Source organism: Morone saxatilis, unplaced genomic scaffold (assembly GCF_004916995.1).
Source record: "Morone saxatilis isolate NCDOM2014 unplaced genomic scaffold, NCSU_SB_2.0 Contig24, whole genome shotgun sequence".
In the NCBI taxonomy this organism is placed as follows: Eukaryota; Metazoa; Chordata; class Actinopteri; family Moronidae; genus Morone; species Morone saxatilis.
Genome location: NW_023339807.1, coordinates 13,022,835 through 13,036,980, shown reverse-complemented (window position 1 = coordinate 13,036,980; position 14,146 = coordinate 13,022,835). Strand labels below are relative to the sequence as shown.

Below are 14,146 nucleotides of genomic sequence, written 5' to 3'. Positions count from 1 at the left end.
TCTTGTCATTGTTAGTGATGAGGTCCAAAACGGTAGTGCCACCTGCAAACCTGAGGAGTTTGTCTCACTCTCCTCTCCTTTTTCCTGTGGTTTCATAATGTGAAAGAAGTGGGGAAAAATCACTCTACAGTAAGGAGTGCATTTTCCAGAAATTGTATAAACTGTTACAATACGTTTAGCAACATCCTGCACAGTTTTGTTTATATGCTATAGAAAAATACTTAACTTTAAGCACAAATATATCAGGGTGACATTCAGCCACTTAAATCTTCAAGCTACACCAAGGAATAATTTTGTTATTCATTTAAGGCAGTCAGACCCCTAGGCTGCTTTGAAATGAGGTGTAGTAAAGTGCCTTGTAAATGACTGTTGCTGGGTACAGTGCTCTGCTGCTAAGACAACAGTCAAACTAGTCACACACACACATAAATCATATACATTTTACTACAGTCTGTGGAGCTCCAATACATAGGCTCTTTCATGCCCAGTCCTGTCACAAAAGGGGCATATGTGTCATAAAAGGGGCCAATGAAATGACCAGGTCGTGGTTTGCACATGCCTATTAATAAAACCCTCAACAGGCATGTAGTTTCATATCTCTCAAACTAAAGTGTGAGCATTTTTTTTCTCCAGGCTATGAGGTCAACTGTTATTTGAAATAGTGCACATACTTTATCTAAGTCATATCTGTGAAACATAAATACACAAGACAAGTAAAAAAAAAAAGCCCTTTATCATAACATTTATCAGAAGACATTCCAATGATAAGCCTACCTAGAGCTAACTCATTAACATTCAGCACAAAAGGACAGCTGGCTTATAAACTGTGGAAAGGCACAACTGCACTCCATATGGGTTGTGGGATGCATATTAGAGCATCCACTGCAACCGTACATTTACTGTTTTGTTGATTTTTACTCTAAGCAATTGAGGCCTACAACCCACATGGTTGATATTGTATTAATCTAAACATAATGGTAAAATCTGTAAAACTGCAGTAGCAATTTATATATAGGAATAGGCTGTTACAGGCTAAGTTGTACTTAAAATCTTACTTTCATTGAGAAAAGAGCTACTTCACGTTTTATATCTGGCAGTGATTGAGGAGAGTGGCTGTTGCTAAGCAACGGAATGCTGAACCGCCCCCAGGACTGTAACGTTACAGCTCAAGCCAGTCTTCGTTCTTTGCAAAGAGGCATAATGTTAGTCATTTAAAACTCCTCTAACACGAAGTTAATAGTTAATTCTGTCACAAATCTGTTTTTATTCAGCTTCCGGGAAGGGCTAAAGCATGTTAGAGCAGTCATGTCCGACGACGAAAGTGTGCCCTCTTTTCTGGAGGACGTCAGAGTAAAGTTTGTCGAGGGAAAAGTTTGTGGGCTCCTGCGACTGCACCGCCAAACATGGGAGAAGAGTGCTGTCAACGAAGAGTTTCAAACGCTCCTGAAAGACTTCTTGGAAAAGGAGTCTGTCATATTTTTCTCTTCATCACAAAAAGGTTGTCTGGTTGCTTCTAATGAGGTACGGTTGATTCCCCAATTAAGCTATCTTAGGTATTAGTAACCTAGTGGATGTTCCTCGGCAAGAGAAANNGCTGGGACAACGTCCTCTGCTGGGCCATTTCTCTGTGGAGTTTCCCTTCTTGAATCTGGAAGATAACCAGAGAAAATACTTTTGTTTAACATCCACCAACAACAAAACTGCAGGAATTTTTTTGCTTTTTCAGTGCCGTAAGAACAATTCCACACCCTCGATCCCTTATACAACACACAGTCACATTTCATACAATGTTATTACAAGTTTTATACACACTGGCCCTGGAGCTCCAAGACCAATAAGATCCCTCAAAAGTGAAGAATGATCTGATACAGAGAATAAAGGATCAAGACATACAGTATATATACATCAAGAATAAAAGGATCAATCAACTGTTGCTCTATTCTATTGTCTTATTTTCTGTTGTATCATGTGGAGTGATGCTGCAGGTGGATGAAGACTTTACCAGTCAGAAAGTCATACGCCCAGACCTCCCTCTGTTCTTGGTCTTTGACTGTTAAAGCCACTTTTTCTATATTTGCAGGCAGGCGGATCTCAAACGTTGGGAAGTAATTTGGTCCATACTCCTGTTCAAAATCTGCTTCCTGAAAAGCAAAGTGTCAGTATCATAGCGTCCAAAGTAAACTAAAGGTAACCAACAGCAGCTTTATAAGTAATGTCAGCATGTTGCACAACTTTATTTAAAATACTCGCCTCAGGCTGTATTTTGATGGCCTCTGGACAGTGCAGAGTGTAACTCTGATCGTTGATGAGTTTACATCTGGAAGGAGCCCAGATGTTCTCAAAATCACGCTGTTGTTTGCAGACCTAAAGAGACATATAAAAGATTTGACCATTTAAATTAGAGGGTACACAGTTTTCCCAAAGTTTTACTAATGAATTTTAAAACTTTTTCAAAATAATAGGGAGGGATCAGAGGGTGTAATAATGAGGCTCTTACTCCAGTGTGCTATGCCCTAGGACAGGCATTGTAGCAGAATGAAATGGCTTTGTGTCCATACATACAGTAGACTTTATATAATCCCATAATCGTTTCTTGACAGTTCGAGACACTAACCACAGAATGTGGCAAATTAATTATGTGATTAATTATCCAACCAAGATTGACCACTTGGCACTCAGAGTATATTTAGTATTTAGTACTTCAGCAATGAAGGGGCTGTAACAGAATGAGGACTGTGGATTCTGTCCTCCATCACCTACACTGTAAGTGTATTAGTAAGAGATCTCTTAATGTCCAGTATGAAAAGAATTATTACAGAAAAATCGTTCAGACAAATCAGTGTTCTGTCACAGTTGCTTTGCGACTAACTTCAAATAATTAAAATGGAAACTGACAGCTGTAATAAGAAGCTTTACCTCATCCAGGTGGATGTTCCTCGGCAAGAGAAACACATTGAGTATTTGCCACTGTGTTCTTGGGTTTGGTTGTTTGAGGAACAGCAGAACTTGGCCTTTAACTTTTTTACATTGGTAACGTTAGGTACAAAAGCTAGCTTAGCTTGTGTACACTTGATTAACGTTAGTAAGCTAGCCAAGCTTAGGCTACTTATAAAATGTTGGACGTGTCATAGTAAAATCTTGTCATTTTATTTCAAATCCAGGTCGCACCTGTTGCTCTAAACAAGCAAATCTATATTCTTAAGAAGACAGTTGTTCCCATCAATGCTGAAAACTACAGGGAACTTCTGCTTTTTGGCCTCATGTCTCCATCACCACTACTGCAGTTGTCAAGCACAGTTGAGCAGGTGATTGTTGTACCCTCTATCATACACTTTTCTCACAGAAAAACATTTTGTTGTATGTGCTGTCAGTTATTTTTGTTATGCAGATTTATAGTTTGCCTTTATGAGTTCTGGGTGATTCATTCTGTGTCTCTTTGCAAGGTATATGTTCCAGTGCTGTCAAACAACAAAAACCATCAGATGTGGCCAAATCTGATGTCTGAAGACATCGTTCGACATGTTGAGAGCATGCACAATAAGACATCAGTTGTACAGGGACAGGTTTTAGGGAAAACAGTCCTCCCTGTCCCAGCTGTGACAGATTGGATAGAAAATTCATACAGCACATTCAAAATGTAAGAAGACACATTTTGCTTGTTCCAGAGACTGAGAGCTTCGTGTATACTGTAAGAACTAACAAGCGTGTATTTTCACACTCAGGTACAATAACTATGACAGGGCATTAGCCCATGCCATAGAGACCCAGGTCATCAACTGGACCAATCTTATCCAGAAAATTTTAAAGGAGGATTCATCAGACCTACTTACGACAGGCTGTAATCCAGGGCCCAATGCAGAGCTGAGGTTTTGGGATTCCAGGAGGAGCAATATACAGAACATTTATCATCAGGCATGACCCCTTTTCCTCCTTATCTTCACGTATTTAATTTATTTTCATATCCTGACCTTCCACTCTCTGTTAAACTGTTTGGTATTTCTCTCCTAGCTTCAGAGTCCCATTGTTCAGAAGATGGCAAATATGCTAGAGATGATGGATAGCAGCTATCATCCAACAATCAAGACTCTAATTGGAAATGTTTTTGATGGTAAGATTATCCAAACAAGACATACTGTAATTTGCACCTTGTCAAATGTCTGAGGCACAGCATAATGTCATTACCAAAACATATTATCTCAGATTATTATCTTGTTTTAGTCTTTAGTTTAAAACAGATTTCTTTTTTCTCAATCAAAAGCGCTTCAAGAGGCGCAGGACATTGACCTCCATCTACAGCCACTACATGCACAACTGTCTCAACTGGAAAAGGAGGGATTTCCTCATTTGGAAACGCTCATCCCAGCACTTTTTCACACTCTCTTCCTTATCTGGACCAACTGTCGATCTTATCAAAGACCAGCACGCATTGTGGTGTTAGTGCAGGAGCTTTGCAATCTGTTCATTGAACAGGTAAAAATCCTCATTTGAAACATGTGTATTGATGGCTGACATAGAGTGCCACGTGCCTGTGAATTTTTTGCAAATATAATGAAGACCCAGTGTGTATATGGAGTTTTGTCAGTTACGCTTTGCTAATGTTGGTCAATGAGAATTTAGTTTTTGGCTGTCTGTGTGAACAAATTTAAAGATTAAATAAAATGTTTCACCCTTTAGGCTTCTACATACCTCTCTGCAGATCTGCTTCTCAGAGAGGATCCAGAGGAAAGTCTACAAATGGTGAAGAGGGTGATAAAAATCTTTAGATGTTTCAGAGACAGTTACCAGACCCAGAGGGAGAGGTTGGCCAACCATGTGAAACATGCACCCTGGGATTTCCCATCTGCCATGATTTTTGCACGTTTCAACCAGTTCCTTAATCGTATGCTACAGCTGGAGGTGAGATCAGATTTCTGTTTTTGTATTCAGGTGTCACGGTGAGGTTGTATTTTTTATGTGGTTTTGTTTCTTATTATAATATGTTATCATTGCAGGGCTTGTTTGAAATTATGCTGGACTTTCAGAGGTTGGAAAAACTGGAATTTGGTGGACTTAATGGCAAACTCTACAGTGAGCATGCTGCTCAGATGTACAAAGAGTTCAGAAACCTCTGCCAAACATTGAAGCACAGTGAAAACAGCCCACTTGACTTAAGCTCCCAGGTGAAATAATTTTTATCAGCATTTATATTGCTTATTAAGATTTATGTGAACAGCTACTGCATAGATTCATAATGCACAGTTTTACAATGGTGTCTATAATTTAATACTGCTGAATTTTTAACTTTGGCATAAGGATTTTGAAAGCGAGTACGAGGATTTCAAAGTGAGGATTGGGGACTTTGAATGCCGCCTTGCCAGTCTTCTATGCTTGGCCTTTAAGGATTGCTCAGGATTGGAATCAGCATTTAAAGTAAGCCAGACCGGATAATAGTAATTATTAATTATTGATAAAGGGAATAGTGAGTGACAGAGCTAACATCTTGGTTTTGTGTCCTTTAGCTTCTAACTATTGCTGGGCCCTTCCTGGAGAGGAAACAAATCAGACAGATATTCAGTCCCAACTTCCTTCTACTGCAGCAACATTTCAGAGAAGAGCTGGAGAAATGTAAATGTCTGTTTAAATCTCAGCTCAATCAGGTACTGGAAGCAAAATGGCAATATGTGTTCAACGTGCAATAGGAATTGCCAATACAACAAACTTTTTCTATTCTATCTTTACAGATGGAGAGTGGTCTGACTAAGAACATGGCTCACACATCTGGAGCCTTGAAATGGGCAAAAATGCTCAGAGAACGCATTCAAATACCGTGGGAAAAAATGAGTTTATTGTTTGACGTGTGAGTAAAAACACCACAATTTCCAGTTAATGAATGAAGTCTGATGTAGAGATGGATGAATACGTCAATATAGCACATAGAACAACCAAGAGATAGCTATTGTCTGCTATTTTTATGCCAGGCTTAAAAATGACAGTTGTCTCACAATTATATCTTTCCAGGCCCGCAGGAGGTGTAGAGATGGTGAAGGAGAACTACATGTACATGGAGATGTTGAGTCTCCTGGACCAATACGAGGAAGACATTTACTCTGACTGGTGTAATGGTTTGGAACAGTCTTGCCTGATCAACCTGAACCAGCCAATTCTCTCCAGAAATACCTCATCTGGCCTGATGTCGGTCAACTTCAAACCAGAGGTAATTGATGTATTGTCCTACAAACTAGAAACCACTCATTGTGCAAACAACCTCCATGGTGTAGTAATGTCAGTCTCTTCAAAACTTTGTTAAATTGCTTCCCTCACACTGCTGACATGCCCTTGAGGTCCCTCAAAATTGGGATGTCTGTATTTATCTTTTATCTTTTGGGTTACTGCAAATCCCAGATGCAGGTCACCACTTAATTGGGGGGGAAAGCATTTCTTGGCTTAAACTGCATCTCTCCTTTTAATTTTCTAAAAATATCTGTTCATTTTAACATACTGAAAAGACTTGGTAACAAAAATGCACAAAAGTAACCATACTGGCAGAAGAAATATTTTTGTTTTTACATTACAGTTATTTAATTTGATTATATTCAGCTAATTTTCCAAGGGTTTCTATTAGTTGAGACCAAGCATTTTACCCCCACCCACTGTCTTTATGTATATGAGTTCAACACTATTTTCTTTCATTCCTCAGCTGACTGAAGTCTTGAAAGATGTAAAATATATTCAAACTCTCAGTCAGACCAAGATCCCTGCAGCTGCAATGACTGTTTTTGAAAAGCGTTTCATGTTCACAAAGGTAATAAACAAACATATTACTTACTCACTTACACTCATACACACCTGCGAGGAATATCTTGCTTATTATAATCTTTTCTCCCCACTTGCATTCTCCAGTATGTGAGCAGTCTTCAGCTATTAGTACAATGGTACAACAAGCTGAAGCAGACAGTGCTTGAGGTGGAACTTCCTCTCATCAGAGCTGAACTGGAGTCCATAGACCTGCAGTTGACAAGAGCAGAGTGTGACCTGACATGGCAGGATCCGGACTGCTGGAGCTTCATCAGCACCACGAAAGACCTGGTCTACGACCTTATATGTCGAGTCAGTAGAGCCAAGGAAAACTGTGAGGTGATCCAATCAATGATGAAGGGATGGAGCAAACAAAGCATGTTTTGCAGAAAGGAAAACAAGAAAGGCTCCCTCATACAGCTGGAAGACAGGGAAGACCGTGTCAACAAGAAGTACAGCTCCATGAAGAAGGATGGAGACTCTATCCACAAGCTGGTTCAAGTGCGTATTGCTGGATTTATGATAATATTCAGCCTGTTTCCTCAGACATTTTTCAGGGATACTTTTTACTCTAAGTAAACCACCAATATGAAATTATTGGCATGGTTCAAAAACCTTTTAGCATGTTGTAGAGATTCATCTTCATCAGATTACAGCACATTTAAAGGACAGTTCTGTTCACAGGCAGTCAAAAACCTGATTCATATTTTTTATTACTTTTATAAGTTGAGCTTGCGGTTGACTTTGGATTTGGTATCCTTATGATAAGATTATGTAGATATGATAAGATAAATCAAAATCTAACCTGTATCTGTCCTGTACCGTGTAACATGGCTGAATTTAAAGCTGATAAATATACACTTTTTGGATGTGTCAGTTTTCTGTTTGGTTGTTAAGGTTAGTTTCTGGCCCTTTAGTTCTACTCAGTCACATTATTTCAAACATCAAAAATGATTTTACTTAATCCATTTTAACTTGGCCTAATTCTTGGGAAGCCATGTAGATAAATATACTCTAAAATATTAATTAATATGAATAAAACTAATATATTAAATTAAATATGCATGAATCCTGCACTGTCTCAAGAAATCAGTGAAACAAGTACTAGTAGAACACTGAAAGTTTTTGAGTTCAACATCTCTTACATCCTGCAATTTCATTAGGAGAATATGGTCCTCTTCCACGCTGACTCTACATCAGAAGCATGGCAGTCCTATCTGGAGTATGTGGATGAGATGGTGGTAGAGGGGCTCTTCAGCTACATCAGCCACTCCCTTCAGTTCTTTGCAGACAACACGGAGTCATGGCCAAACCAGACACCTCTGTTTGAGGCTCAGTTGATGCTGAGTAGCTCAGGAATGGTCTTCCTCCCCTCGCTGGAGCAAGATGCCGGAGATGGCCTCTATGAGCTGATAGAAGGACTGGTCGGAGACATATTCAAGACTTCAGTGAATATCAACAGAGTGGCTGCTCATCTTAGCCTGGAGACCTACCAGGTACTCTGCTGTAGATTTTGATGTTAAATTCAACTTTTTTTAGGGATGTTTTGTTGATGTGTGCTTCTCTGGCCCCACTGTTGCAGACATGATGTCTGTCTTTCAGACTCATATTTATGTTAAATCTATGCCATTATTAAAGGTGTTTATAGGCCTTAGTACCTAACAGTAGAAATGCTATGTGTATGGAAGCCACATGAGATGTTGTCCAAGAGGAGACTATATATATCTACTATATAAGAGTAGACTGGGTTGCAGGGTGGGAAATGAACTTTTTAAAATGTGAACATTTACCAGACACTGACTTATCACTCACTCAGTAACTCAGTCACAGACTTTCCTGACAAAAGTTGTCATAAAGGTTATCAGTAATTATCGATATTGACTGAAACAAAACATTTTATTGTGATAAAATGAGTTTTTCAGATTTATCACCCAGCCCTACTTCAAGGGATGGTATCAGGTACATTTTCAGTTTAAAATTATAAAGAAGCATTCTGTTATGACCAACAAAAAATGAAAAAGTGTACTGTCCTACTTTGCTAATCTTTCGAAACATATTATAGTATATTCTTCTACACATGGTGAATTCTTTTGTTTATGTCATAACTCTTACAGGATGTAATGGATGACATGGCAGATTTGTTGGACCTGAGACAGGAAATAATGGAGCGAGTGGAGAACGTTCTTAAGAAAGCAGTAAAGTACCAGAGAAAGTTTGACTGCTACACCCACCTCTGGCAAGATGACAGGGCTGAGTTTCTCAGCCAGTTTCTCCAATATGGACGTGTACTTACAGCTGAAGAGATGGAGGATTATGGAGCAGACACACTCCCAGAGAAACCACCTACAATCACTAACTTTAAAGAACAGGTAAAAAGCTTTTTAAAATCATGAATCGTATTTTTCCCATACATGGCAGGTTACTTGTAATGTCTGTTGTGGTCTTACTTTTAACAGATAGATTATTATGAGGATCTGTATGCTGAAATCTCCATGCTTGAAGACTTTGGAGTGTTCAGTGGATGGTTTCGGGTGGATATCAAGTTCTTTAAAGTGAGCCTCCTTAACACTTTAAAGAAGTGGAGTTGGCTTTTTAAAGAACACCTCTTGACATATGTCATTAACAGGTAAAGCTAATTTCTGCATGGCTATTGAATGCAGACCAAACTGTAACATCAGTAGTTCTGACTTTGCTTGCTTTCCTACTCAGTCTTGATGAGCTACAGAAGTTTGTCCGAGCCACTGTTGAAGGGCTAGACCAGCCCGTGGCTAAAGGAAACCACCATGGCTTGGTGGAAGTGATGAGTCACCTGTTGGCAGTCAGAGACAGACAAGCAGCCACAGACAAGATGTTTGAACCTCTTAGAGACACAATAATCGTCCTGGAACAATATGGAGTGACCATACCAGACCAGGTCTATTCTCAGTTGGAGGTAAGGATAGGCATGAGTTCATGCTGCTATTTTCTTGCCACTTTCATGTACAAACTAAAACAATATCGGAACAAATGATAATTTATTCACATTCAGCCATTGAGAAATCTAAATAATTCTCTCTACAGGAACTTCCTGAGAAATGGAGTGGGGCAAAAAAACTGGCCTTAAAAGTGAGGCATGAGGTGGCACCCATGCAGAATGCAGAAGTTATGGTTTTACGAAGACGATGCATGGCATTTGAGGTGACAAGTCACTTTTAGGTCTTACGTCCAGAGAAATTATATATGCATTGAAGCTATTTTATTGTTTACCCCAGTGTGACCACCATTAAAGTTGTACTTCTTATTCCAGGTGAAGCAAAGCAAATTCAGAGAGATGTTCAGAGCAACGGCACCCTTAAGTTACAATGCTTTGCATCCCTACATCAGTCTGGAAAAAGTAGGAGTTTACCCATTGCTTGATTATGGGATTAAAGTAAAATTAGATTATACTATACACTTTGGATAACAATTGCCATGTGCTGTTTTCTAGTCTGAAAAAGAAATCCAAGACATGGAGAAAGAGGTAGCAGAGCTACAAGAGTCCACAAATCTGTTTGATGTTACTATTCCTGACTACAGAGGCATCAAGATCTGCAGACGAGAGATCAAGGTCCTCAAAGAGCTGTGGGACATAGTTGCATTTGTGCAGGTAAGTAGCTTAATGTATTGTGTATGTTTAAACGTCAATGGAAATACAACAAGTCCTTATCACGCCACTACAATACCCCAATAACTCAATAACTTGACCAGCACTGTCGTCTTGGAGGCCATTGATTCTTCGAATACCCTTTAGCCTCTAAGTGTCCCCATTAAGCACCCTCAGCTCGTTGACCCCTCTGTATTCGTCTTTATCTATACAGAGCAGTGTGGAAAACTGGACAATGACCAAATGGAGGCAGATAAACGTGGACCAGATGGATGCAGAATTGAGGAGGTTTGCCAAGGTGAGGTCACCAACAGTGCTACATCACACCAGCGTATCTCTCCTGCTGTCTTGCTGTCATGCACCATTGCTGTTTGTAACAGATGCCCCTAATAACTAATTATGTTTACCTACCTTCTGTTTGTGTAGGACATACGAAAACTTGACAAAGAGGCTCGCGTGTGGGATGTGTATTCTGGGTTAGACCTTTATGTAAAGAACCTGTTGACGTCACTGCGGGCCGTGAGTCAACTACAGAACCTGGCAATACGAGAGCGACACTGGGTGCAGCTAATTAGAACAACACAGGTGCGTAAATACACACAGCAGAGGTGTCACTATGTTTTTTTTCTTTCATGGTAGAAATCTGAGACTTTGCATCATGACAATAATTCTTTCAAAATAGATGGACTTCATTGTGACTGACAGTACCACCTTGGGAGACCTCTTGGCGCTGCAGCTCTATTTGCTGGAAGACGAAGTTCGGAACATAGTGGATAAGGCAGTGAAAGAAATGGCCATAGAGAAGGTTCTTCTTCAATTATTTATAGATTGTGGTCAAACACATCAACATCAAAAGTATTTGAGTCATAATGACCAATTATATATCGTAACATAATGTACCGCACAGCATTTCTGGTAAGGTGTTATCAGTTTACTATTGATGATGAAGTATGGATAGAGGAAGAGTTATTCTAACTATGCAACTTCCTTTTCTTAGCCATTTGGCTATTGCAGGACTCCTGATAGTACTATGCATTATGAATAGAGGTCTAGATAAACTATTGTTGAGGACTAGATCTAGAAGTTTCACAGTGGTAGCATACGAAAAGAGTAATGACATCAAACTAGGAGCCAGCCTCATGAACATGGTCCATTACAATGTTGTCCTGTGAAAACTACGGATCTCCAAAACATTAGCTTTTCATGAGTTGTTTCAGTTCATCATCATCAGGTCAAATATTATCTTTGTGATAATTTCTCAGATACTCCAGTAGGTTTTAAATGATTTATTTAGCATAAAATGAATGAGATTTTTTTTAATCCTTAAAGAAACAACTGTGTGTAGGATTTAGAGGCATCTAAAGGTGTAGTTGCAGATTACAATTCCCCCACCTCACCCTCCTGTTCCAAACAAAACAACAGTGGCGGCTAAACACGCAAAAAACGTGGAAGGCCCTGTTTGGAGTCAGTGTTCAGTGTGTCCATTCTGGGCTACTGTAGAAATGGCAGTTCAACCTACCGTAGCCTCATTCTAAGGTACTGAAGAAACAACAGTTTTGCAGGTGATTATACAATAAGGAAAACATACCTTTCAATAATATGTTCCATTTCTGCCAAAAGATCCTCCTAAATGTTACACACTGGACCTTTAATCTAAAATGACTAAAATCCCCTAATTTGGGAATACATGGTTTTAATTGGACAGCTATAGTTACAAATATAGTTTTAAATATAGTAAGACAAATTGTACTCAATCATATGACGTATGTTGTTCATTATTTTTAATTTCAGGTTGTGACACAAATAAGTCAAACATGGGCATCAATGGAGCTTTCATATGAAGAGCACTACCAAACCTCTGTGCCACTGCTTAAATGTGGCGAGGAACTCATTGAAACTCTCGAGGATCATCAGGTGAATATCTAAGTTACTGATTTTGATACAAAGACTTTATGTGTGACCTTATAGGTTAGAAAATGTATAATGGCTGTAAAGCACAAGAATAAGTTCTCAAAATCAGTTGTCTGTGAGAAGCACTGATAGTTAAGTGCTGAATAGAGATGAGAGTGCAGAAAGGGGCCGCCCCGTCTGACTGTCTAACAGCACAACTGAGGGTAGAGAGGTCTCTATTGAGTCCTTAGATTTATAGCTGCTTCAGGACACAGGCCATTGTTGCACCGTGGCGGTCTTTGTACATGTACACCAGATGTATTGGGGGTTATAGCCAGCAATTAGAAGTCTTGCCACTTTAGTGCCTCCATCTTTGTGTAAACTGTTTCCCTCCCCCACTTTCTTTATGGCATTGCATGCTGATGAGGTTGAATATGCATTGAAATTAAACTGACGTGTTATGAAGTGAAGGTTATCAAGATATGACTTCCCTTTGCCACAAATTGGGTGGTAGTTTGGTGTATTTAGCAAATCAAATTAAATGAACAAAATCCTTTTGATAGACTATACTCATGTCCCCATTTCCTCATCCTCAAGGTTCAGCTCCAGGGCATCTTTCAGAGCAAGCATGTAGATCACTTCCTGTTCCAGGTAGTGGAACTACAGAAACAGCTGACTGTGGCTGACTCTGTGCTGATGGTCTGGATGGAAGTCCAAAGGACATGGGCCTACCTAGAAAGCATCTTCAAAGGCTGCGATGACATCTGCCAACAGCTGCCTGCAGATGCACACAGATTCCAAGCTATAGATGCTGAATTTCAGGTCTGCACTAATATGCCAGTCATGTAGTTATGGAAACTGCATTCTCATCTTTGTAAACATGGGGATTTTGGTTCTTTCAGGAGTTAATGTTGGACAGTGCTAAGACTAAAAATGTCATTGAGGCCACCAACAAACCTCATCTGTTTGAGAAGTTAGAGGATCTACAAAAAAGGTTCATGTTTATTTCATTCCACTTTTATTATACTGTTGACGGCTTGATGTTTTTTGCTCATTATTCTCATACTGTCTCTTTTAACAGGCTGGCATTGTGTGAAAAAGCTCTTTCTGAATACCTAGAGACAAAGAGACTTGCCTTTCCACGATTCTACTTTATTTCATCTGCAGACTTGTTGGACATCCTCTCTAAAGGGAGTCGTCCCAGAGAGGTACATTTATGTTTTAATTTCCTTTCAGTTTTTGTCCAGGTTAAAACGGAAATCAGAGAGCTATTTGCCTCCACGCATTTATGTATTTCCTATTACAACAGGCAGCTAGGCAAGGGCTTGTCACAGTAGGCAATAGCACTGTGTGTTATGTCCCCCCAGTCAAGTAGCTGTAGCGGACCCATTAGCTAAAGCGCACAGCTTTAGACTGGGGGTCCTGTCGAATAGTCTTTGTTGTTTAGGAAGGTTCCTAACTGAGTGAAAAGGACCCGGAAGTATTTGAGTGGCAGGCATGTAAGTCCTGTTCAAATTCTCTTAAATGGTAAGGAAAGGAGCTCCAATGCTTCCTTTATTATCTCCTTCAGCATAGGATACTTCTTAGATTCAAAAGGAGATAATGCCGTCCCACAATTCCTTGCAGCGTAACGTGTATAAACATTATTATATTAAAATGATCAAAGTGAAGTGTATACATCATCGTGCCACGTAGCGTTTGCATTATTCCTCATATTGTGCTTTGTTGTATTGCCAGCCTTTAGTAATATCATTAAATATTTGAATTGTTCTCCAGTCACAGATGCTGAAACTTCAGAATGATCAGAGTCAGAATGTGTTTTATTTATGATTTTATTTATTATAATAGGTTTTCACAAGG

The 14,146-nt window shown here is 39.4% G+C and overlaps 1 protein-coding gene across 1 annotated transcript in view; it reads left to right on the top strand.

Moving 5' to 3' along the window:
• The first annotated feature begins 1,239 nt into the window (after positions 1-1,239).
• LOC118336442 (dynein heavy chain 11, axonemal) overlaps positions 1,240-14,146 on the top strand; it is a 41,095-nt gene continuing 28,188 nt past the window's right edge. The window contains exons 1-28 of the mRNA XM_035673096.1: positions 1,240-1,521; positions 3,162-3,305; positions 3,444-3,637; positions 3,723-3,912; positions 4,009-4,108; positions 4,259-4,470; positions 4,675-4,896; positions 4,992-5,159; positions 5,293-5,409; positions 5,499-5,636; positions 5,721-5,836; positions 5,998-6,193; positions 6,677-6,781; positions 6,880-7,275; positions 7,938-8,270; positions 8,889-9,143; positions 9,231-9,400; positions 9,484-9,706; positions 9,835-9,951; positions 10,061-10,147; positions 10,241-10,399; positions 10,611-10,694; positions 10,823-10,981; positions 11,079-11,201; positions 12,188-12,310; positions 12,884-13,108; positions 13,189-13,280; positions 13,368-13,494. Of these exons, the coding sequence (XP_035528989.1) occupies positions 1,306-1,521; positions 3,162-3,305; positions 3,444-3,637; positions 3,723-3,912; positions 4,009-4,108; positions 4,259-4,470; positions 4,675-4,896; positions 4,992-5,159; positions 5,293-5,409; positions 5,499-5,636; positions 5,721-5,836; positions 5,998-6,193; positions 6,677-6,781; positions 6,880-7,275; positions 7,938-8,270; positions 8,889-9,143; positions 9,231-9,400; positions 9,484-9,706; positions 9,835-9,951; positions 10,061-10,147; positions 10,241-10,399; positions 10,611-10,694; positions 10,823-10,981; positions 11,079-11,201; positions 12,188-12,310; positions 12,884-13,108; positions 13,189-13,280; positions 13,368-13,494 (4,791 nt within the window). The 5' untranslated portion in view covers positions 1,240-1,305. The remainder of the gene's footprint in view (positions 1,522-3,161; positions 3,306-3,443; positions 3,638-3,722; positions 3,913-4,008; positions 4,109-4,258; positions 4,471-4,674; positions 4,897-4,991; positions 5,160-5,292; positions 5,410-5,498; positions 5,637-5,720; positions 5,837-5,997; positions 6,194-6,676; positions 6,782-6,879; positions 7,276-7,937; positions 8,271-8,888; positions 9,144-9,230; positions 9,401-9,483; positions 9,707-9,834; positions 9,952-10,060; positions 10,148-10,240; positions 10,400-10,610; positions 10,695-10,822; positions 10,982-11,078; positions 11,202-12,187; positions 12,311-12,883; positions 13,109-13,188; positions 13,281-13,367; positions 13,495-14,146) is intronic.